Consider the following 23859-nt stretch of genomic DNA (forward strand, 5'->3'; position numbering starts at 1 on the left):
GTTTGACTCACGATGGCAACTTTGTCTTTGGTGTAGGTGCACACCTTCAGAGGGCCGCACTGGTGTGAATACTGTGCTAACTTCATGTGGGGTCTTATCGCCCAGGGCGTCCGTTGTTCAGGTAACCCTCCACCAATCACAAACCGTCCCACACAAATGAACTGTCCATCAGAATTATGGCACCAGCCAAGGAGCATTGTTCATATCAAGTTACAATCAATAGCTGCTCAAGATCCAGATAATTTCTCATGCCGTTCTGGTAACAATGGCTAATTGCCTGTAGTTTTCCAGCGTGCTGTAGAAACCTAAGGCTAAATACTGAAAGTGAGACCTGGGACAATAAGGGTTTTAACTAGTATGCTGATGTGTGAGTATTCTGCATTCCTAAATGACACCTAGTCCAAACCTGTTGAGTGCCTTCTGTTGAGTGTTGACTATTTATAGATGTATGTACTGTATACACCATAGAGTACTGCGAGAGAGGCACACCCAGGTAAACCAGGACATTCTCCTTGATTTAATGCCAGTTGAATCAGGCTACACTTGACATACGTAAACACATGCTTAGATGCACATACACCCTGTACTGTATAACAAAGTATGACACTTTATTGGTTACTTTGTAGAAGTGATGCGTATGAATTATGCAATAACTTTACAATAAGGTAAAATTCTTTAAAATGAATGAATTACGTATCATGAACTAACAATGAACAAAGTTTTATGGCATTTAATCTAGAGTATACTGTTGTTCATTGATTATTAGTGTTTTATATTGTTCATTCAAGTTTGATTATAACACATGAACTAATGTAAATGGGATTGTTCAACTGAAAAATGGAAATTCTGTCATCATTTACTCACCCTCATGTTGTTCCATTCAAACCTGTATTACTGTGGAACACAAAAGAAGATGTTTTGTTTGAGTTGGTGAACTGCCTTTAATTCATGCACCCAACTTTGTTAAAAATGTATTTGTATATAGAAAGCAACCTAAATTATTAACTATTTTAACTATTATTAATTAACCAAATTAATGAAATTGATGTTAATTAACAAGATTAATTAATGTTTTATTAAAAGTATTTTTTATTCTTATTTCATATTAGCTGTGGCATTCGTTGAGGGATAATGTAATGTCAGATTGCAAAATAAACCTTGACAGGGTGATCTTATATCACCCTTAAAGGGATAGTTCACCTTAAAATGAAAATTAATTCAGCATTTACTCACCCTTGTGTTGTTCTTATGCTGTATGCCCTTCTTTCTTTTATGGACTACAAAAGGAGAATTTTCCAAAAATGTCAGGCTCATGCTCGTCCATATAATGGCAGTGAATAGCGACCAGCATCACATCACATAATGGTCCCATGCGACATGTGCCATATATTCCAAGTGTTCTGGTGGTATACGATAGGGTTTGGTAAAAAACAAACTAAAATTGAATTTATTATTTAATGAATTTCTTGACCTTTGTCACTGGTCTTCTGTGTACGGCTGCATGACATGCGCATTTGTGCACATTAGCGCTGCGGTTCACTCCGCTCTGCGGATGAATATGGTTATCCTACTGCTCATAAAACATTTACTACTAGGCTTTAGAGATATAACCAGTTGAGATGGAAAGGATCTCAAGCTGTCTAGCTGAAGACATTACTGTAGCTATACCTATTAATAGACATGGTACCTAATTGAAAATAAATAAAAACAACCATGGATCCTTTCCATTTTAAACTGGTTATATCTCTTAAGCCTTGTAGTGAATGTTTTATTGAATCAGGCTACACTTGACATATGTAAACACATGCTTAGATGCACATACACACTGTACTGTATCACAAAGTGTGACACTTTATTGGTTACTTTGTAGAAGTACAAGCTTCTCTTTTTGCCAGCAGATTCTGTTCGGCATTTGTTTGAGATTTAGCTGCTCCGTGTTAAAGGTGCCCTAGAACTTTTTTTAAAAAGATGTAATACAAGTCTAAGGTGTCTCCTGAATGTGTCTGTGAAGTTTCAGCTCAAAATACCCCATAGATTTTTTTAATTAATTTTTTTAACTGCCTATTTTGGGGCATAATTAGAAATGAGCCGATTCAGGGTGTGTGGCCCTTTAAATGTCATGCCCCAAGAGCTCGCGCTTGCCTTAAACAACATAAAAAAAGTTCAAACAGCTAATATAACCCTCAAAATGGATCTTTACAAAGTGTTCGTCATGCATCATGTCTAATCGTGTAAGTACAGTGTTTATTTTGATGTTTACATTTGATTCTGAATGAGTTTGAGGCTGTGCTCCGTGGCTAACGGCTAATGCTACACTGTTGGAGAGATTTATAAAGAATGAAGTTGTGTTGATGAATTGATGAATTGAAGACTGCAAGTGTTTAAAAATTAAAATAGCGACAGCTCTCTTGTCTCCGTGAATACAGTAATAAACGATGGTAACTTTAACCACATTTAACAGTACATTAGCAACATGCTAACGAAACATTTAGAAAGACAATTTACAAATATCACTAAAAATATCATGTTATCATGAATCATGTCAGTTATTATTGCTCCATCTGCCATTTTTTGCTATTGTCCTTGCTTGCTTACCTAGTCTGTTGATTCAGTTGTGCACATCCAGACGTTCTGCCCTTGTCTAATGGCTTTCATAATGTTGGGAACATGGGCTGGAATATGTATATATTGGGGGCGTACATATTAATGATCCCCACAGTTACGTAACAGTCAGTGTTATGTTGAGATTCGACTGTTCTTCAGAGGTCTTTTAAACAAATGAGATTTATACAACAGTGGAGTTTGAGACTCACTGTATGTCTTTTCCATGTACTGAACTCTTGTTATTTAACTATGCTGAGGTAAATTAAATTTTTGAATCTAGGGCACCTTTAACCATTGTGACAACTAACCTATGCCACTCCCACACCATACATGCATCAAAGTAGCAACTTTTCTCTATTTACTGATTTGATGAGACACACAGAGGCGAATTATGTATGTATGCAATTTCCAGCGAAAACCATCCCATCCAATTTTTGGAGATTTCTAGATGTTGTATTTCACGTCATGTTTTTGTTAATCTTGAACGCGCATGTCGTGCAGCTATGCAGAGAAGACCAATGGCCAATGTCAGGATTTTCGTTAAATAATACATTGAATTTTGGTTTGTTTTTCACCAAATCCTATCGAATACTCCCAGAACACGTGGGATATATGACACGTGGAGCATTATGCATTCTGTGATAATTTTGCATCTTTTTTAAAAAGCTTGATGCTGGTCGTTATTCACTGCCATTATAGACCAGCGCGTGCAGGAAATTTTTTTTGAAAATTTTCCTATTGTGTCCATAAAAGAAAGAAGGCCAAACAGCATTAGAACAACACCAGGGTGAGTAAATGATGACTTAATTTTCATTTTAGGGTGAACTATCCCTTTAAGTCACAAATTTGTTTTGTTTTGTTTTGTTTTGTTTTGTCTGGCATTGCGTTGCTTTGGCATTGCTTTGTCTGGCATTGCTTCTTTTTTTTTTTTTTGGTTAAAAAATAAATAAATAAATCAACCATATTAAATCCATAACCATCCTCAATACAGGATGTTCCCTGATGTGCCCTAGATAGACAAATGCACCTTAATGCCATGATTATGGGTTTGGTCGGATCTCATGTTAACACGGCGCTGGTTATTGTTTGACAGCACTTTCCCAAAACACTCTGTACGTAAACTCAATCCAGTCACAAGGCTTTACTGTTGGTTTTTCTCACTGTAAATGGTCTCATCCATTCGGGCCATTATTCAAGCCTTTTCTTTTCACACAGGAGCCTCTCTTATTTCACACAGGCCCCCGGGCGAGCCAGTGTCATCAGACACATTGAGAATTAGAGCAGAGTTGAATGTGTCCCCAGGCCCATATGGAGGAACACAGAGCTTTTTTCTTTGTTTTTTCTTTTTTCTCTGTGGCCTAAAGATGTGAAGGAGGGGTCCAAGCAGGCAGTAAAACAGACAGAGAGAGTGATTAATGGGATTGCTGAAGATGTGGAACAGTGGGACAGCATGTGAATGCTACTGGAGACAGACCATCCTAGTACCACATTCCGCTTCATACACACCACTGTCCCAGTGTCAAGGCAGGGTATCAAACCAGGTTTATTACAGCTAAAATTACATGAAATCTGCTCATTTTTTATCATGTTCTGATAGTGATAAAAAATCTGTTGAGTTAAATGGCACTCATTTTTGCATTCATTATTGGTTGCAAAATTCTTGCTACCAAGAATTTTTTACATATTTTTTTACACACCACTGATGCTTGGGTGTGGTTTCCAGGGCATTGCTGCGTGGTTGCTAAGGTGTTCTTGGTGGTTGCTTAAAATTTCCTGATAATTTACTCACCCCCATGTCATCCAAGATGATTAAATTATCAGGAAATTATCAGAAACATTCTTTCTTTCTTCAGTCGAAAAGAAATGAAGGTTATTCATGAAAACATTCCAGGATTTTTCTCCATATAGTGGACTTCACTGGGGTTCATCGAGTTGAAGGTCCAAATTGCAGTTTCAGTGCAGCTTCAATGGGCTCTACACGATCCCAGATGAGGAATACGGGTCATATCCAGCAAAACAATCGGTCTTAAAATTAAAAAAAAGAAATACTTTTTAACGACAAATGCTCGTCTTGCACAGCTCTGAGAAAAGCCACGCATTACGTTGCAAGGAAGTACCGTCTTAGGGCGAAAAACTTACGCCATCTAGTACTTAAAACATCTAGTTTTCTCCTCTAACTTCAAAATCATCCGATATCATTGTTTTACCTTTTTTTTTTGTAAAGGGCGTTTAGCTTAATCTTTGCATGTTCACTTTGTAGACACTGGATCTATACTTCCGCCTACGTCACGCATGACCTTTGTAATGTGATTTTGTCATGCTTGTGGATCGCAGAGCTAGTGCAAGACAAGCATTTATGGTTAAAAAGTTTTTTTTGTTTTTTTTAGAAAATGACCGATTTTTTTCGCTAGATAAGATCCTTATTCCTCGTCTGGGATCATGTGGAGCCCTTTGAAGCTACATTTAAACTTAAATTTTGTCCTTCAACCCGTTGAACCCCAGTGAAGTACACTATATGGGGAAAACTCTGGAATGTTTTCCTTAAAAACCTTAATTAAAGGGATAGTTCACCCAAAAATGAAAATTTGATGTTTATCTGCTTACCCCCAGCGCATCCAAGATGTAGGTGACTTTGTTTCTTCAGTAGAACACAAATGATGATTTTTAACTCCAACCGTTGCCGTCTGTCAGTCAAATAATGCTAGTGGATGCTAGTGCATATACTTCAATGAGTGCGAGACATCACTGCCGCTGTCAGAGCGCGATCAGACCTCACTAAGTGATTGCTGAATGCGGTTGGACATAGTGGTGTATTAGAGTTAAAAAATGATAAATACTGTTCGGTTTCTCGCACAAAACGATCGTTTCGTGTCTTAGGACATCAATGTGTCATCACGATCCGCAGGGTTTAATTTGGACTTGTCTATGCAAGTTTTATTTACTCTTATAGTAGAAGTTCCCATCCACCAGCATTATTTGACTGACAGACGGCAACGGTTGGACTTAAAAATCATCATTTGTGTTCTACTGAAGAAACAAAGTCACCTACATCTTGGATGCGCTGGGGAAAAGCAGATAAACATCAAATTTTCATTTTTGGGTGAACTATCCCTTTAATTTTCGACTGAAGAAAGAAAGATATGAACATCTTAGATGAAATGGGGGTGAGTAAATTATCAGGAAATTTTCATTGAGAAGTGAACTAATCCTTTAAGTCTTAATGATATTCCCTAGATATTCTATTTATAAAATATTCTGGTTCAACACCTGTTTTTATGAGCCAAATAATTTGAGGTATTATGTCTGTAGCACAGATGGCATGCTGAAGTTTAATACTTAAAGGGTTGTTCAAATATCTAATCCTGAGTATGAGCAAGCACCAGTAATAAGGAAAAAGGTCACTTTTAACAGTAAGGTTCTATGTGATAACATTAGTTCATGAATTGGTTGACATAAAATATCAATGAACAATACTTTTACAGCATTGTTTGTATGTATACTAAAAAGTATATGTTTAAATTAATAATAGTTGACATACTATGAACAAAGATGAACAACAATTGTATATTTATATCTTTAAAATTCATCCATTTACTAACCTTTGAGTCTTTCTAAACTCATATCATTTTCTTTCTTCTGTATAAAATAATGTTTTAGCTGTTTTAACCATTACAGGACCCAAAAGTTTCAAGCACCAAAAACAACATAAAGTTAGCATGTGACTTGACAGGTACATTCCAAGTCTATATATAATCTGTATAATGAACAGATCAAAAGCCTTTATCATTCTAGGAATATTCCAGGTTCAAGTTAAGCTCAATCCACAGCACTTGTGGCATAATGTTGATTACCACAAAATTTCATTTCTTTTTTGCATGACAGTGAGGCACTTACAATGGAAGTGAATGGGGTTAATCCATAAACATTAAACTAGTTTCAGTAGTATTGCCACAAGATGTAAACATTATATACATGTTGTTGTTTATTCTTAGTGCATGATGCATTAATACTGTTAACAACAACACAGCAAAATCCCCAGAGTTAAATCAACTCTGCTCAGAGTACATGGTCCCTCTCTAAATAGTGTTAAAATAACACTAAAGAAGAGTTAAAGTTAATGAGATAATTAAGCAATTAATTAAGTGATGATTGTGCATTAGTGATGAACACCTGCTGTTAACAAGCAGAATCACTGAAGAAAAGAGTAACACAAGAACTACAACTGACTTCAGTCACAGCCATATTAATTGCTTAATTATCTCATTAACTTTAACTCTGCTTCAGTGTTATTTTAACACTATTTAGAGAGGGACCACATGTACTCTGAGCAGAGTTGATTTAACTCTGGGGATTTTACTGTGAAACTACTAAATAAACAAACTTGCAAAATGTGTTTTCAGATGAACTGTACAAGCACAGATTCATTGCGGTGATTCAAAAGAACAAAATGTATGTGAAAACAATTGGACACAAAATTCAGTCTTGACTCAGGTTATTCGGATACAAGAGCAGAAGAATTGTTTTTCAGTTTAGCAGGTGTTCGTCACGTATGTGACAAGAGGACCCTGATATACACATACGTGCATGTATGTAGGCCCGCTGGCAAACTCTCCCAGAGTCACTTAAGGTTATGTTCTCTGATTGACAGAGCCACTAACACGCGGCAGCATGTGACAGATATTGTCACACTGTACCACCCAGCTTGCCTGACACTCACCTGTCTCTGCACGTATACTTTGCCCCTGAAGATATACTCTCGGTCACACACACGCACTCGCTTTGGCTCTCCAGACTCTTGGCGTCTGTCTTTGTCTCTTTGGAGACAACAGGGTCATGGTCTTCTAACCTTTTGACTTGTTGCTCTTGCAGACTGTGGGCTGAACGTGCACAAACAGTGCTCCAAACTAGTGCCCAGCGACTGTCAGCCGGACCTGCGCAGGATCAAGAAGGTCTTCAGTTGTGATCTAACCACGCTGGTCAAAGCCCACAACACGCCACGGCCGATGGTTCTGGACATGTGTATCAAAGAGATCGAGCACAGAGGTACTGATTGCTTGTAAGGCCCTGTTTACACCTGCTATTAAGAAGCGTTTTGGTTGACCAGATCACAAGTAAATGAGGGAGGGACCTGGTGTTTTAATATGTCTCTTTCAGGGCTTGACATGAACACCACATGAACTGCCAAATGCGGGTGAATTTCAGCAGTGGCGTGTAACAGTCAATCCTACTTGCCATTATGGCGGGTTTAATTTTATATGAAATATAGACATTTTTAAAAAGGCATCTGAAATAATAAATGCAATGTAGTGTTGTCAAAAATACTGATTTTTTTTTTTTATATATATACATAATTTACTGAAACGTTTTTCACGTTTTCCACAGAATAGATACAGGGCTTGAATTTCATCGTGGGATTGGGCGTATTGCGCATAATTTTACTCATTGCCGCAGATTTTGCACACATAAATTCACCTCTCAGTACTAAATTAAGTTGTTTTTGACTGCTTATAGCTCTTAAACTGTCAAATACACATAAAATAATGTCAAAATGCCGGTCTTGGTGAGTATTCACATAAACACAGTCAGTATAATGAACCCGTGTGTCAGGTCTTAAAATGACAGCAGCCTAATTTACCTGCTGCCAGATAATATTAAAAATATCTATATGGCAGTTTTCCCCCTTGGTATCAATGTCAAAATTGTGGCCAGTGAAAATGCTAAGTGGCTAATAACTTTGGAAAACCACTAGCCACAGTGGCTGGTGAGCAAAAAAAGTTAATGTCAAGCCCTGGTTTCTTTTATCCACTTTTGACCACTTCTGCTCTGATTTCTTCAAGGGGGGAGGGTTTATGGAAGGTAAAAGTGTGGGCTTTTTTCGATTTAATGGATGAAATAATGCAAAAAGATAATAATGCAAGAAGAGATGCAGCTTTTGTTTCTGATCTGATAGCGGCCGACCATGCCGAACGCTGTGAGTGTGTGTTAAAAATCAGGAGTGGTGAGAGAACATTGTGCTTGGTACATTTTTCGTCTTTAAACCAAACCAAAGTTGGTTAGCGTGCTTCCCGTAATGTTTACGCATTATGTCAGTATTTGTCGAGTAGGCAATCTTGGCTGTTTTAACGCATTCAAAATGCATACGACAGCAATCCAGTTGAATGCGTTTTCGACTACCTCTTAAAGTGGTCGAAAGTGGGCAAGCTCAAAATCTTTTAGACCCCGTTTACACCTGTATTTTGCATCATCTACTTGTGGTCCGATTGATGAAAACGCTTCTTAATACCTGGTGTAAACAGGGCCTAAAGTGTGCTATTAATGGTTAGAACATTTCAATATGGAGATCCCAGGCTTAGACCTTCTCTAGCACCTGTGGCCTTCAGCAAGGCACTTAATCACTGTCTCCCTGTCATATGTATTAAGATATGCAAAAAGAAGAATCCTTAGATGTCTGACTTAAAACAACAGAAAGAGAAGCGAACATTCTTCACATTTTGACTTATTGGGTGAAGTCTTCAGCATTCTTTGAGAATTAAGTTAATTACATTAGACGTTATTTATCTTTTGACAGCCCTAGTTTTAAAAACAGCACTAGAAAAAAAAAATGAAATAAAAACTTTATAGGAAATTAATACGTTTTAATAATATGTTATTTGAATCAATACATTTAGGTAATATATTAATAATTTGTTTTGCCTAATATAATGACAGTATAAAAACCAACTTAATTTTGCATACAAAATATTGTTTTTAATCATACTTACTCTTTTATACATGCACAGTATAAATGGGATTTCATGCTTTAGTATTTTATGGGGCCAGTTGTTCAAAAGTAATCTGATCGGATTTCGGCCATTGGATTGGATCAAATCTTGAAAATGGGTTGTTCAAAAGGAAAAGGGGATTCTGAAATCAGATTAGATCACAGAATCCAATCCTAGTTTTAATCTGGATCAAACCTTCCGTTTTGTGTTGTTCAAAACTTGTCAGTAGGATTTGGATAACTTTGATCCAAAAAAACAGGATTATCCTGATCCCAACAGGGGGTAGGATTTCAAGGTGGATTCCAGGAGGAAAATGTAGTAAAACTTTAAAACTGGTCAAAAAATACAACATTTATATCATGTAAGATACATACACATTTTTTTATTTTGCTCTTGATTAGTTTAATTGTTAAATAAATTAGAAGTAGACAATAACCTACATATTTAGCCTTTCGGTAACCTACTGTAAAGTAAAAAAGATTTTGGTGCCATAAAACAATCCCCAAACAGATGTAAATATTCAACAAAAATATTATATTTAATTCAAAACCCATATTCTCTCTATCATCATGTCCCTTTAGGGGCTCCGTAGAGCACTGGTAATCCAGATCTGGAAAAGTGTGTATCTGGATCATGGTGATCCAATCCACTTTTTCTTTGAAAAACCAGCACAAAAGTAAGATGGATTACCTGATCCTGGATAGCAAAACATGGGATTTCCAAATCCAGATCATTCTGATCCAGATTAAACTTTTTGAACAACTGGCCCATGAAGATTATATTTGGGGGTCATTGGCATCAAAAGTTTGGTTATGGATCGTTTAAACAGTTATTTGCAAACTATTTAAATGGATATGAAGACTTCAGATGCAAAAGCCTCTAAGTGCCATTTGAAATTTTCTTCTAAAATGAGCATTTGTTATCAAGCTCGTGTGTTTAGGTTCAGTAATTTCACTTTAATGGCAATTAAAAGGTAATTTGCATTGCCATTAAAGTGAAATAACTGAACATAAACATACAAGCTTGATAAAAGTCTTCATATGCAAATAGAGTATCATTATTTTTGGCCAGGAAACATGGCAGAAAGGGGAAAAAAAATATTTTCTTCTTCTGTACAATTATTTTATCATTATCAGAGGATATTCACTTAAAAATAAAGGTTCCAAAAGGGTGTCTCTACAGTGATGCCATAGAAGAACCATGTTGGGTTCCTTTCAATGAATAGTTCAATGTGTGAAGAAGATTTTAATAATCTAAAGAACTTTTTCCCCTATAAAGAACATTTTGTGCAATGGAAAGGTTTCATGGATGTTAAAGTTTCTTCGTTGAACTGTGTATGATAATAAGGATCTTTTACCTTTATGAATGTATCATCAAGCTTGCTTCTGGTTGAGACTTTCAAATTTAGCCAAAATATTGAATGAGTCTATCTTTTTTGAAGAATCTCAAAGCGAATGTTCCACATATAAATTTTCCATAATAAGTGAGTGAGGGATGGCGTTCCTGTACACACAGCTGAATAGATGCTAGATAAACTAAAATATCCAATTTATTGAAGAAATGATCGACAGATTAATCGATTATCTGATTAGTGGTTGGTTGCAGCCTTAGTTTGATCAATACTAGTTGACACTTCCGCCTCCAAAACCACTGTCTGGATGGTTAAATAAATATGTGTTGCTTCTGCTTCTTTCAGGTTTGAAATCAGAGGGTCTCTACAGAGTGTCAGGCTTCACAGAACACATAGAAGATGTCCGGCTGGCCTTCGATAGAGGTGTGTAGTAGAATAACTCTTTTATCTTCACATTATTAGTGCATTAAGCCTGATATAATCATGTGGATTGTAGGTGTTGAACAAATATTAGGTCTCTTCGCATTTGTTTACATGCTTGAATGAACTCGCACTCATTTATGTCACTGTTATTCTACCAACATTCAACCTGGATGGAAAAAGCCAGGCTTTTCCAGTCAAAACAATGTATTCTTTGTACAGTATAGTGATTCATCTGTTATTCATAACAAATAACTGATTCCCCTCCACAGATGGTGAGAAAGCGGACATCAGTGCCAATATCTACCCAGACATCAATATAATCGCCGGAGCTCTGAAGCTTTATTTGCGAGATCTGCCCATTCCAGTTATCACATATGACGTCTACTCCAAATTCATACAGGCAGCCAGTAAGAGACTACAGAACACATTCACTGACATTGAACCAGGAACTTTCTCTTGTAATCTGTGATTTGATTTGACATAAAAAATCTTACCTAATACAAAAATACCCATTGTATGTGCTTAAAAATCAATAAATTAAGTGAACCAGTGGCAGTTTTAGCATAAAATCTGACTTTGAGGAATTCTGAACAGTATTTTTCCAAACATTTTCCTGATCAGAAATAACAGACCCAGACTCCAGACTCGAGGGAGTTCATGATGGTCTCCTCCAACTTCCTCCAGCCCACTATGAGACCCTGCGGTACCTGATGACACACCTGAAGAGGTAAAACCACAAATGTATTGAATTTCCAGGCACATTTACTGCTCCCTAAGGAACCGGTCCCCATAGTTTATTTCATGACTCTGCATCACATTGAGCCGGTGGGTGTTCAGGTTTTTGTTGCATTTAAGCGTTTTACCTACAGCTTTATAGAGTGAGTTTACTTCCTGTCACCCTGCAATATAAAACTTCTAAGAGTGATTAGAAGGAAACAGGGAACCCAATATGGCACTTTAGCTTAGTGCACTTCAGGAACTAGAAAACCTTTACAATAATCCTTGAGGATTTGTGCTTTAGCTCGAACTTGTCAAGCCAGCTTTGCCACATTTCCCCATCCATGGAAAGTATATCAGTTACTTAGCTGCATGTTTATTATCAAAATTGTATAGTCTGAGGTGTTTTTTCCACGTCTTTTCTCTCTTAATCAGGGTCACCATGTACGAGAAGGACAATTATATGAACTCGGAGAACCTAGGAATCGTTTTCGGCCCGACGCTCATGAGGCCTCCGGACCAGAACACGCTCACCACTCTCAATGATATGAGATACCAGAAAATGATTGTTCAGCTCCTGATAGAGCATGAGGACATCTTGTTTTAAACAGCTGAAATGAAGACATCTTTTAAAGACTTTAAAGAGCTTGTACATTTTAAAAAGCGGCCTGCCACACGTTTCAAAGATATTGTTTCCTCATTATATAAAATTTGGACCTAATTGCACATTTCACTCAATGTGTTTCAAACCCCCAAACTATGGAAGATTGTTTCTGTTACGGAATAAAAACTTTTAAAAAAGGCAATTGCGACTTTTATCTCACAATTCTGACTTTTTTCCTTCAGAATTTTGAAAGATAAACTTAAACTGAAAAAGTTATAAAGTTGAATTGTGAAACAAAAACATGCAGTTCTGTGAAAAATAGAATTGCGAGGTATAAACTCACAATTATGAGAAAAAGGTCTGAATTGTGAGATAAAACGTCCCAATTATCTTTTTAATTGCAAGTTTTTATCTGTTTTCTCACAATTCTGAGTTTATATATCACAATTCTGAAAAAAGGTCAGAGTTATGCGTTAGAAACTCGGAATTACAAGAAATAAAGTCAGAATTGTGAAACTCACAATTAAAAAAGGCAATTCTGACTTTCTGATTCTAAAAAAAAACCTCAATTCTGACTTTTTTCTCGTAATTGTGAGTTTCTCACAATTTTGACCTTTTTTTTCTTGTTAAACTAACAAATTGCAAGTTATAAAGTCTGAATTGGGATATATAAACTCACAATTCTGAGAAAACTCAGAATTGTGAGAACAAAATTCAGAATTGTGTGATAAAACGTCACAATTATCTTTTTAATTGCAAGTTTTTATCTGTTTTCTCGCAATTCTGAGTTTATATATCACAATTCTGAAAAAAAGGTCAGAGTTATGAGTTAGAAACTCGGAATTACAAGAAATAAAGTCAGAATTGTGAAACTCACAATTAAAAAAGGCAATTCTGACTTTTTCAGATTCTAAAAAAAAACTCAATTCTGACTTTTTACTCGTAATTGTGAGTTTCTCACAATTTTTAACTTTTTTTCTTGTTAAACTAACAAATTGCAAGTTATAAAGTCTGAATTGGGATATATAAACTCACAATTCTGAGAAAACTCAGAATTGTGAGAACAAAATTCAGAATTGTGTGATAAAACGTCACAATTATCTTTTTAATTGCAAGTTTTTATCTGTTTTCTCGCAATTCTGAGTTTATATATCACAATTCTGAAAAAAAGGTCAGAGTTATGAGTTAGAAACTCGGAATTACAAGAAATAAAGTCAGAATTGTGAAACTCACAATTAAAAAAGGCAATTCTGACTTTTTCATATTCTAAAAAAAAACTCAATTCTGACTTTTTACTCGTAATTGTGAGTTTCTCACAATTTTTAACTTTTTTTCTTGTTAAACTAACAAATTGCAAGTTATAAAGTCTGAATTGGGATATATAAACTCACAATTCTGAGAAAACTCAGAATTGCGAGAACAAAATTCAGAATTGTGAGATAAAACGTCACAATTATCTTTTTAATTGCAAGTTTTTATCTGTTTTCTCACAATTCTGAGTTTATATATCACAATTCTGAAAAAAGGTCAGAGTTATGCGTTAGAAACTCGGAATTACAAGAAATAAAGTCAGAATTGTGAAACTCACAATTAAAAAAGGCAATTCTGACTTTCTGATTCTAAAAAAAACCTCAATTCTGACTTTTTTCTCGTAATTGTGAGTTTCTCACAATTTTGACCTTTTTTTTCTTGTTAAACTAACAAATTGCAAGTTATAAAGTCTGAATTGGGATATATAAACTCACAATTCTGAGAAAACTCAGAATTGTGAGAACAAAATTCAGAATTGTGTGATAAAACGTCACAATTATCTTTTTAATTGCAAGTTTTTATCTGTTTTCTCGCAATTCTGAGTTTATATATCACAATTCTGAAAAAAAGGTCAGAGTTATGAGTTAGAAACTCGGAATTACAAGAAATAAAGTCAGAATTGTGAAACTCACAATTAAAAAAGGCAATTCTGACTTTTTCAGATTCTAAAAAAAAACTCAATTCTGACTTTTTACTCGTAATTGTGAGTTTCTCACAATTTTTAACTTTTTTTCTTGTTAAACTAACAAATTGCAAGTTATAAAGTCTGAATTGGGATATATAAACTCACAATTCTGAGAAAACTCAGAATTGCGAGAACAAAATTCAGAATTGTGAGATAAAACGTCACAATTATCTTTTTAATTGCAAGTTTTTATCTGTTTTCTCGCAATTCTGAGTTTATATATCACAATTCTGAAAAAAAGGTCAGAGTTATGAGTTAGAAACTCGGAATTGCAAGAAATAAAGTCAGAATTGTGAAACTCACAATTAAAAAAGGCAATTCTGACTTTTTCAGATTCTAAAAAAAACTCAATTCTGACTTTTTTCTTGTAATTGTGAGTTTCTCACAATTTTGACCTTTTTTTCTTGTTAAACTAACAAATTGCAAGTTATAAAGTCTGAATTGGGATATATAAACTCACAATTCTGAGAAAACTCAGAATTGCGAGAACAAAATTAAGAATTGTGAGATAAAACGTCACAATTATCTTTTTAATTGCAAGTTTTTATCTGTTTTCTCGCAATTCTGAGTTTATATATCACAATTCTGAAAAAAGGTCAGAGTTATGAGTTAGAAACTCGGAATTGCAAGAAATAAAGTCAGAATTGTGAAACTCACAATTAAAAAAGGCAATTCTGACTTTTTCAGATTCTAAAAAAAAACTCAATTCTGACTTTTTACTCGTAATTGTGAGTTTCTCACAATTTTGACCTTTTTTTCTTGTTAAACTAACAAATTGCAAGTTATAAAGTCTGAATTGGGATATATAAACTCACAATTCTGAGAAAACTCAGAATTGCGAGAACAAAATTCAGAATTGTGAGATATAAATTTGCCACTGCAAGAAAAAATAATCAGAATTGTGAGATAAAAGTCGCAATTAGTTGATATGGAAGCTTGTTTCCGCCACGGAATAAAAATGAAAAAAAAAAAGGCAATTGCAGTTTATATCTCACAATGTTTATATCTCACAATGCTGACTATCTCACAAAAACAAGCAAATTGCAAGTTATAATGTCTGAAAAGCGAGATATAAACAATTCTGAGAAAAAAGTCAGCAAAAAGTTGCAATTACCTTTTTTTTTTATTTATTCCATGGCAGAAACAAGCTTCCATATCAAACAAATGCTGTTAAGCATGGAGTGACATTGTGTATTCAACATTCATGCTGAACACTGAGTGAATTATTACTGATGGGCATTTTGTTTAAATCAAATTATTTTCTCTGATGCCAAACAAGTATGATGAATTGACCTCAATGCGTTTGAATCTAAGGTCAATTAGCATTGTAAAATTGACAAATTGCGTCAAGTATGAATTTAAAAAAATATATATATTTTTGGGTCATGAGGTTGGTAAATGTATAATATATGCTATAATGGCAAGACAATTAAGATCATGTGTAAAGCACTTTTTAATTTTACATGGAGTGTAAATAGTTATTTTTTTGTTCATCCAGTGTTAATAATGCCGTGTTTATCCCATGCCTTCAAATTGTTTTTTGTTCACCCTAACAACAATGGATGGATCATTCTGTGACTGGAAAAAATGGTTCTGTGAGCATTTATTTAGTGCTTGTTCCTTCCTCCTTGGACTTGATTCCCATTTCAAGAATTACTCTAAACAAAATTGTGTGTATTGTGTTCATCTTAGTCTCCCGATGCCAGATCAGTTCACCTCGAAAAAAAAATATTGAGAAACGGTACCGTCACCTTGGTTTGACTTCCTTCAAATAGTTTATTTGATATAAGACCTTTCTACAATTTTTTTGAAGATATTTTCTGTGAAGAATGATTGTAATTATGATTGTAATTTATCAAATGCTGATTTATTAAATTATGTAAATCTGGTTACTTTTAAATCTGTGAAGACCTTGGTTTTTGGACTTCAAAATGAACTGACAGTCGAAATGAACTTCTAGTTTTTGTGTTATTATTTGAAGTTGCAACACCTCACATTTGCAGTATGTGAAATATGTTGCTGTAATTAGTGCTTGGTCAGCTCTCTTTAGGCGTTGGTTTTCTCTAGGCTCGGTTTCTTATTCAAAATTCAGGGGTGTGAACGGCAGCTAAGACGGTATATGCCCCAAAGTGACTTTTTCACCGAATCACAGGTGAAGAGAGAACCTGAAACCAGCTTCCCGAGGGCAGCTGGAGGAGCTCAACAGACCAATGAGAGAGGGGAAAGAGGGTGTGTAGCAGCAGGTGAAGTATAAATGAAAAAATGCATCACTTATTATAGTTTAGACAGAGAGATGCAGCATTATTTGATGTTGTGGGTTTGGATATAGACAAAGGAAAGCCACAAGATTGTACTGCTGGATGTCTGACTGACAATAACACACCGGCTGCTGAGGTGAGTGTTTCTGAAGGATGATACAGAATATATATATAATTTTAAGTTTTATAAACGTTAATAATATAATAATATGCATTTCAGTGTGAATTGAAGAATTAGAAAGAATGGCAGACAGATACTCCTGGTGGAAAAACTTAACTGGAAGAAACAAGAACAATTTCAAAGAAGCCCAACAGGAATTTGGAAATTCGGACAAGACGTCAGCGAAACAAACAGGCAGCGAGAGCAGAAACAACAATCTGATCAGCGACGAGACGTACGACGACTCTCATCTGGAGCCCTCCTTCAACGAAAACACGTGCCGGAGAAACTGGACAGTTTCACGGTCTGGCCGTTTCAAGGAGAAACGAAGAGTGCGGGTCACCATGCCCGAGAACAACTTTTATGACAAAAACATTGCTGTCGCGAAGTAGCTTAGCATAGCTAACCCATTTATGCGGTTTTTACGCAAACAAATGAACCACCTGGTTATATTGAAGCTGTTTACACTGCAAGCGCGCAACGCGTCTTCTGGAATTTGTGAATGGAGTCTTGAGATGTCAAAGCTCTTGTTTACTTGAGCGACGCGGCTAGAGCGTTGTTATTTTGTCGCGTTGTGTCGTTCGCTTGCAATGTAGAGAGGATGTTATGAAGAAAACATTTGCTGGAGCCATTGACTTCAGTTTTAGTGACTGACAATGACACCTGTTACTCTGCAGTGTGCAGTATCTGGGATATTTAGTTTTTCTGCTGGTGGTTCTTAGAGACGCTGAACGCTTCATATAAATTGATGAATTATTCAGTACAAAAAGAAAGACATTTACTCTGTAGGCGCAAGTATTTATTGTTTGGCTGTTCGCATTTTTTTTTTTTTTTAAAGAAGTCTCTTATTTATTTTTAAAAGGGATTTTTAAAAGAAAAGTGTTTTACCGTAAATGAAGGAAATGCAGTAGATATGATGTAGAATTTTACCCTGATATGTAGGCTAGTTGTTTTTCTGATTGTCGAGGGGAAATTAGTTTGATTTACATTAGCCTACTGAATATTGCACGTTTGTGAAGTTATTAGTATCTTAACCACTTTATTTCGAAAAAAAGACCAAGTCGGGTTTCATATGTCCATGTTGTGCATAGACTTGAATGTTTGCCAGGTTTGTTATTCATTGAAGCTCTCTCATTCCTAAGAAGTATTTGGTAGAACAATATTTCAGAAATGATAGCCTAATACATTAATTTACATTACAATAGCAATATAAATAACAATTGTATCAGAACCATATAGGCTACCCAGCATGCATTAAAAAGGAGTTTTTATATGATTATTTAAATATCAAGCTTGTTCAAATTTATATTTAGTAAAGAGTAAATATCAATGTCAGTTTAACAGATGGTTTTATCCAAAATGATTTGAGACAGAGCCATTGGAGCAAACTGGGTACACATAAACACACAAATTGTAAATGTAACCAATGTTGCAAAAGTTTATGTAACTGTGTAATGCCGTAGTAAAAGAATGGAATGTTGCTAAACTTGGCTCTGAGTAAATGCTGTATGCAAATTATAATGCACATCACAAACTAGTCATCTGCATTATGTAAGTGTGTGATGATGACTATGCCATCTGTCAATGAAAGGCCACTTGACTGCATTTTAACTAAGTGTCTCAGAGTTTTTTTTCTGTCCCTTTGTTCATTATTAAACACTACAGTGTATGTTTCTATCTATATCTATCATATGACTGAGCTATTGCAGACAATCAGTCAAAGAAATTCACACAATTATTTGATTGGCATATAATACCAAGTCATTTGTGTCATGAACAGGCTAAGAGAAGAGCTCCCTCTAGTGATGGTGTATAAAACTACAATGTCAACAGTGAAGAACCACACAAGACTGATATATTTTACACTTTATAAGAAATACTTACAGGCAACTCCTGACAAAGTAACTTTAAGATCCTCGAAATACTGTAAACAATACTGCATAATTCATTTGGCTCTAAGTAACACACTCACATACCATTAAAAAATCAGCACGGAAATGTTCAACAGGCACTTTAGGGACAAAACATTCTCTTTGAGCAGAATTTAACATCATGACATTGAATAAGACCTACAATCTTCAGCTCAAATATACTTTATAACACCTGAGTGTATATTTAAAAAAAAAAAAAAAAATGAATTGCATACATGACCTGTAGATAACAGAAAACCTGTTTATATCTACTGTCACATGATGTGAAATGATACCGACAACCTGCAAATCTCTGAAGGTAAATATTGGAATCTTCTGAAGGTAAACATTGCTGTGGTTTTGCAGGAGTGTGTATTTATAGTTCATCATGTTTGTAAGTGAACTCCCGGGCTGATATATATCCATCATTGTCTTCATCTTCTTTTTGGAAGATGTCCTCAACCATCACTTCATGATGGGTGTCATTGGCGGCGTATCCGTGTCTTTCAAACTCTTTGCGCAAGTATTCTTTGACCTGAAATAGAAAGGTGTTTAGGAATAACACAAATAAATTACTATGATGAAACTCATGCTTTTTGACACGCAGTTGTGATCAAACCTCTGATTTGGAAAGTTTCCAGTCATCATTGAGGTCCATTTCCTGAAAGGACTCGTGTGACCTGGGCCCATTTCGGATCTCTATGATCTCAATGTCAAAAATCAGAGTGCTCTCTGGAGGGATTTTACCTGAGAACAGAGCATAACCATTGAAAATAGATAAGTGGATCTGTAATCTGTATTTTTATAGGATGTTTAGGGTCCGTTTTCATGACACTGTAAAAATAGAAAACTTTCTATGAGTTTTGGCCGTTCGTTGACATGACAACAGTGTTTTGGGGGCCTGAATACACTAACTTTTGAAAACCGGATTTTAAAGTGCAAGTTTTTGAAAATGATAACGTTATCGCATCCATGTAAACTATAAAAATGGAATTTGTGAAAATGGTGACGTCATGTGTATGTGTATTACATGTTGAGTCTATAGGCACGTAGTGTTTCTATCAACCCGATCTCACGGCAATTCGTACGTATTTTGTGAGGTGGCTAATTCGTATGAATTCATACAACCTCACTCGTACGAATTTGTACTATTTTTGCTAAATCGTACATATTTTATGAGTTGTCAAATTCGTATGAAATCATACCCCTAACCCCGCCCCTAAACCTAGCCGTCACTGGGGTCGAGACAAATCGTACGAATTTGTACTTTTTTTGCTAAATCATACTTATTTTATGAGTTGTCAAATTCGTATGAAATCATACCCCTAACCCCGCCCCTAAACCTATCCGTCACTGGGGTCGAGACAAATCGTACGAATTTGTACTTTTTTTGCTAAATCATACTTATTTTATGAATTGTCAAATTCGTATGAAATCATACCCCTAACCCCGCCCCTAAACCTATCCGTCACTGGGGTCGAGACAAATCGTACGAATTTGTACGAGTGAGGTTGTACGAATTTGTACTTTGTTTGCTAAATCATACATATTTTACGAGTTGTCAAATTCGTATGAAATCATACCCTTAACCCCGCCCCTAAACCTTGCCATCACTGGGGTTTAGACAAATAGTATGAATTGCTATGGTTGTACGAATTCGTACAAATTAGCCACCTCATAAAATACGTACGAATTGGTCGTGAGATAGCGTTGATTTCTATACAAAGTGACATCGCCAACTACTGGCCTGGCATGCATAATACAGCGTTTTTATTCATTTTAGCGGATCGGTGCGAATGGGGATGGTTTTAACAATATTGTCATCTGTACGTGAAAGATGCGAAGGAATTTTTTTCCCAATTTTTAGTACATAGTTGTCATGTAAATAAAGGGTATCTTAGACAGACTTAAAGAGATAGTTCATCCTTAAAATTAAATTTCTGTCACCATTTACTCACCCTCAAGTTGTTTTAAACCTGTATGAGTTTCTTAAAAAAAGATATTTTGAAGAATGTTGGTAAGCAAACAGTTTCTGGTCCCTATTGACTTCCATGGTATTTATATTTCATACTATGGAAGTCAATGGGGACTTTCAACTATTTGGTTACCCACATTCTTCAAAATATCTTCTTTTGTTTTCAACAGAACTCATACAGGTTTAGAACAACTTGAGGGTGAGTAAATGATGACAGAAATTTCATTTTTGGCTGAACTATCCCTTTAATGCAACGTCAACGACAAGTTCAATATCAGAATGTGGAAGAAACCAAAGTTCCTCAAATAATGCTTTATGAATATGTGTCTTGCTAGCACACCTTTGCCCTCTTTGCCATATGCAAGAGATGGAGGGATGGTCAGTTTCCTCTTCTCCCCCACACACATGCCTTGAAGACCCTTGTCCCAACCCTTGATCGCCTCACGGATCCCCAATGTGAACCAGACAGGGTTTTTGTCTCCGTGATGACGGCTGCCGATTACAAGACATGTGCATTAATATTAAACGCTAGAGCAGGGGGTTTCAATCATTTAGATGCCATGGACCCCCCAAAATATGATCATCCACATGCAAGGAATCCCCATCTTAAAATTTGAAAGGCATCTAGTTTCTTATATAAAGGCCAAGAACAATTAAAGTGTTAGTTCACCCAAAAATGAAAATTCTGTCATTTATTACTCACCCTCATGTCGTTCCACACCCGTAAGACCTTCATTCATCTTCGGAACACAAATTAAAATATTTTAATTGAAATCCGATGGCTCAGTGAGGCCTCCATAGCCAGCAATGACATTTCCTCTCTCAAGATCCATTAATGTACTAAAAACATATTTAAATCAGTTCATTTGAGTACAGTGGTTCAATATTAATATTATAAAGTGACGAGAATATTTCTGGTGCTCCAAAAAAAACAAAATAACGACTCGTATAGTGATGGCCGATTTCAAAACACTGCTTCAAGATGCTTCGGAGCATAATGAATCAGCGTGTTGAATCAGCTGTTCGGAGCGCCAAAGTCACGTGATTTCATCAGTTTGGCAGTTTGACACGCGCTCCGAATCTTGATTCGATCTTGATTCATTATGCTCCGAAGCTTGAAGCAGTGTTTTGAAATCGGCCATCACTATATGATAGTATATATACCAAAAATATTCTCGTCGCTTTATAATATTAATATTAGGGCTGCACGATATATCGCATGAGATTGTCACGCGCATTTCGTCAGTAAAGCCGGTTCCCTGATTACCGCTAAATCGCCATCACCTGCTATCAAATGGAGCGGCATTTAATAGACAGAACCGTAGATCACTGAAAAGCCACGAAATATCGCGTTCATATCGCAGATGAATCGCCTTCGATAATGAACGCGATATTGCGTGGCTTTTCAGTGATCTACGGCTCTGTCTATTAAATGCCGCTCCATTTGAAAGCAGGTGATGGCGATTTAGCGGTAATCAGGGAACCGGCTTTACTGACGAAATGCGCGTGACAATCTCATGCGATATATCGTGCAGCCCTAATTTATATTGAACCACTATACTCACATGAACTGATTTAAATATGTTTTTAGTACCTTTATAGATCTTGAGAAAGGAAATGTCATTGTTCCCTATGCAGGCCTCACTGAGCCATCGGATTTCAACTAAAATATCTTAATTTGTGTTCTGAAGGTCAATGAAGGTCTTACGGGTGTGGAACGACACGAGGGTGAGTAATAAATGACATTATTTTCATTTTTGGGTGAACTAACCCTTTAACAAGAACAAATAATATTAAGAATAAGATATGTTGTTTCTGTTTTGCTCTGTATCTTATTTATTCTCCATTATCTTTATTATTTATTTTTTCTCTAAATATTTCCACAGACCCCCTAGCACTCCCTTGAGGCCCCATGGGGGTCCCTGGACCCCACTTTGAAAACCCCTAGAGACATGCTTGACATGCTTGATCTGGCAGCTGTGTTTTGGAACATGATAGGTGGTTTCAATCTGGTCTAAGTTGGTCATTAGCTGATCCAAACCAGACCATCTTGGTCCAGCAACACACCAGGTAACAGCTACAGGTGTTCAGTTTTTGGACCAGCTAATGCTCACCTTAGATCAGCTAGAAACAAACTACCAAACCTGTTTAAGCTTTAATATTGTGTATTCAACGACAACAAACACATTTTCACAGTTAACTAATGAATTATCATTGCAAAAGAGTAGGGTTATGTTAATGAAGTCTGTTCTTGCAGTGTACAGTCTATTTAAAGTTTATGAACATGCAGAAGATGGTTCATTAGATGTCACCTGGAATGAAACATTGTGCCATTACTCTCCAGAAAGCCATCGTAGTGAACCAGAAGAATATCCCCGTATTTGGATTTACGATGGCAAAGGAAAGGTTTGTATAGAACTTCTATTTTCACCTCTGGTTCCGGGAGTTTTGCTCCATGCACGTAAAAGAAGAATGCAGAAAAAATGCATGTCCACAATTCTGGAATCATCTTAATATTAAGACCAGTTTAACAACCTCTAACTGTTCAGCTGACGTTTCATACACAACAAAACATGAAAAGCTTCACAAACTACAAGTTGTGCAGCCTCGACTACGTGGCAAGCAAAGTTTCTGCAGGGGTCTTTCCCAAACTAGCGATGTCCGTCCGAATCGCTAACGAATCATTCTTTTGAGTCGACTCTCTTCAATGAATTGTTTGAACCTGTTCACAAACCTGTCTGAACAATTCCGAGCTACGGAGTGAAAAATGTTCACAGTCAAATCTAGTCAATAGCAGAAATGTTTATAACTGAGTGTATGACATATTAAAATATATGAAACTATATGTATATTCTACATAATTGGTGCAAACTGCTGTCCTACAACCAAAAAAACACATTTAAAAAGCATTTAAGTATTCAAATTTTACTAATATCCTTCTATTATTGAATCCCACAATAATATTAAAAATATAAGTAAGCTTAATATATATAAAATCATCATTTATTGGGTACTTTGCTGTCCCGAACCCTAAACTATTACCTTTTGTGTAAATATGAGCTGTATTAACTAAGCTGAACGGCTTTAAAGTGAACTAAAC

At 35.9% G+C, this 23859-nt stretch overlaps 2 protein-coding genes across 3 annotated transcripts in view; one reads left to right on the forward strand and one right to left on the reverse strand.

The window, feature by feature from the left end:
• chn2 (chimerin 2) overlaps positions 1 to 13015 on the forward strand; it is a 65319-nt gene extending 52304 nt beyond the window's left edge. For both annotated transcript variants that reach the window (XM_048153204.1, XM_048153205.1), the window contains 6 exons: positions 37 to 121; positions 7474 to 7647; positions 11062 to 11139; positions 11409 to 11546; positions 11761 to 11866; positions 12292 to 13015. In XM_048153204.1, the coding sequence (XP_048009161.1) occupies positions 37 to 121; positions 7474 to 7647; positions 11062 to 11139; positions 11409 to 11546; positions 11761 to 11866; positions 12292 to 12463 (753 nt within the window). In that variant the 3' untranslated portion in view covers positions 12464 to 13015. The remainder of the gene's footprint in view (positions 1 to 36; positions 122 to 7473; positions 7648 to 11061; positions 11140 to 11408; positions 11547 to 11760; positions 11867 to 12291) is intronic.
• Positions 13016 to 18728: 5713 nt separating this feature from the next.
• On the reverse strand, positions 18729 to 23444 carry fkbp14 (FKBP prolyl isomerase 14). Its single transcript, XM_048152319.1, has 4 exons — positions 23072 to 23444; positions 21100 to 21251; positions 19404 to 19531; positions 18729 to 19319 (listed from the first exon to the last, which is right to left on the reverse strand). The coding sequence occupies exons 1-4, from the start codon at positions 23266 to 23268 to the stop codon at positions 19161 to 19163; spliced, it is 636 nt and encodes a 211-aa protein (XP_048008276.1). The 5' UTR covers positions 23269 to 23444; the 3' UTR covers positions 18729 to 19160.
• Between the last annotated feature and the right edge of the window lie 415 nt (positions 23445 to 23859).

Source organism: Megalobrama amblycephala, linkage group LG13, assembly GCF_018812025.1.
Source record: "Megalobrama amblycephala isolate DHTTF-2021 linkage group LG13, ASM1881202v1, whole genome shotgun sequence".
Lineage (NCBI taxonomy): Eukaryota > Metazoa > Chordata > Actinopteri > Cypriniformes > Xenocyprididae > Megalobrama > Megalobrama amblycephala.

What these genes read in the sequence shown, in the direction of transcription:
- fkbp14 (XM_048152319.1), bottom strand. Translation starts at nt 23,268, where the DNA reads ATGATTCCAGAATTGTGGACATGCATTTTTTCTGCATTCTTCTTTTAC. An exon ending in ATATGGCAAAGAGGGCAAAG is followed by an intron (nt 19,532 to 21,099) that starts GTGTGCTAGCAA and finishes CTCTGTTCTCAG; the next exon opens with GTAAAATCCCTCCAGAGAGC. An exon ending in GGAAACTTTCCAAATCAGAG is followed by an intron (nt 19,320 to 19,403) that starts GTTTGATCACAA and finishes TTTCTATTTCAG; the next exon opens with GTCAAAGAATACTTGCGCAA.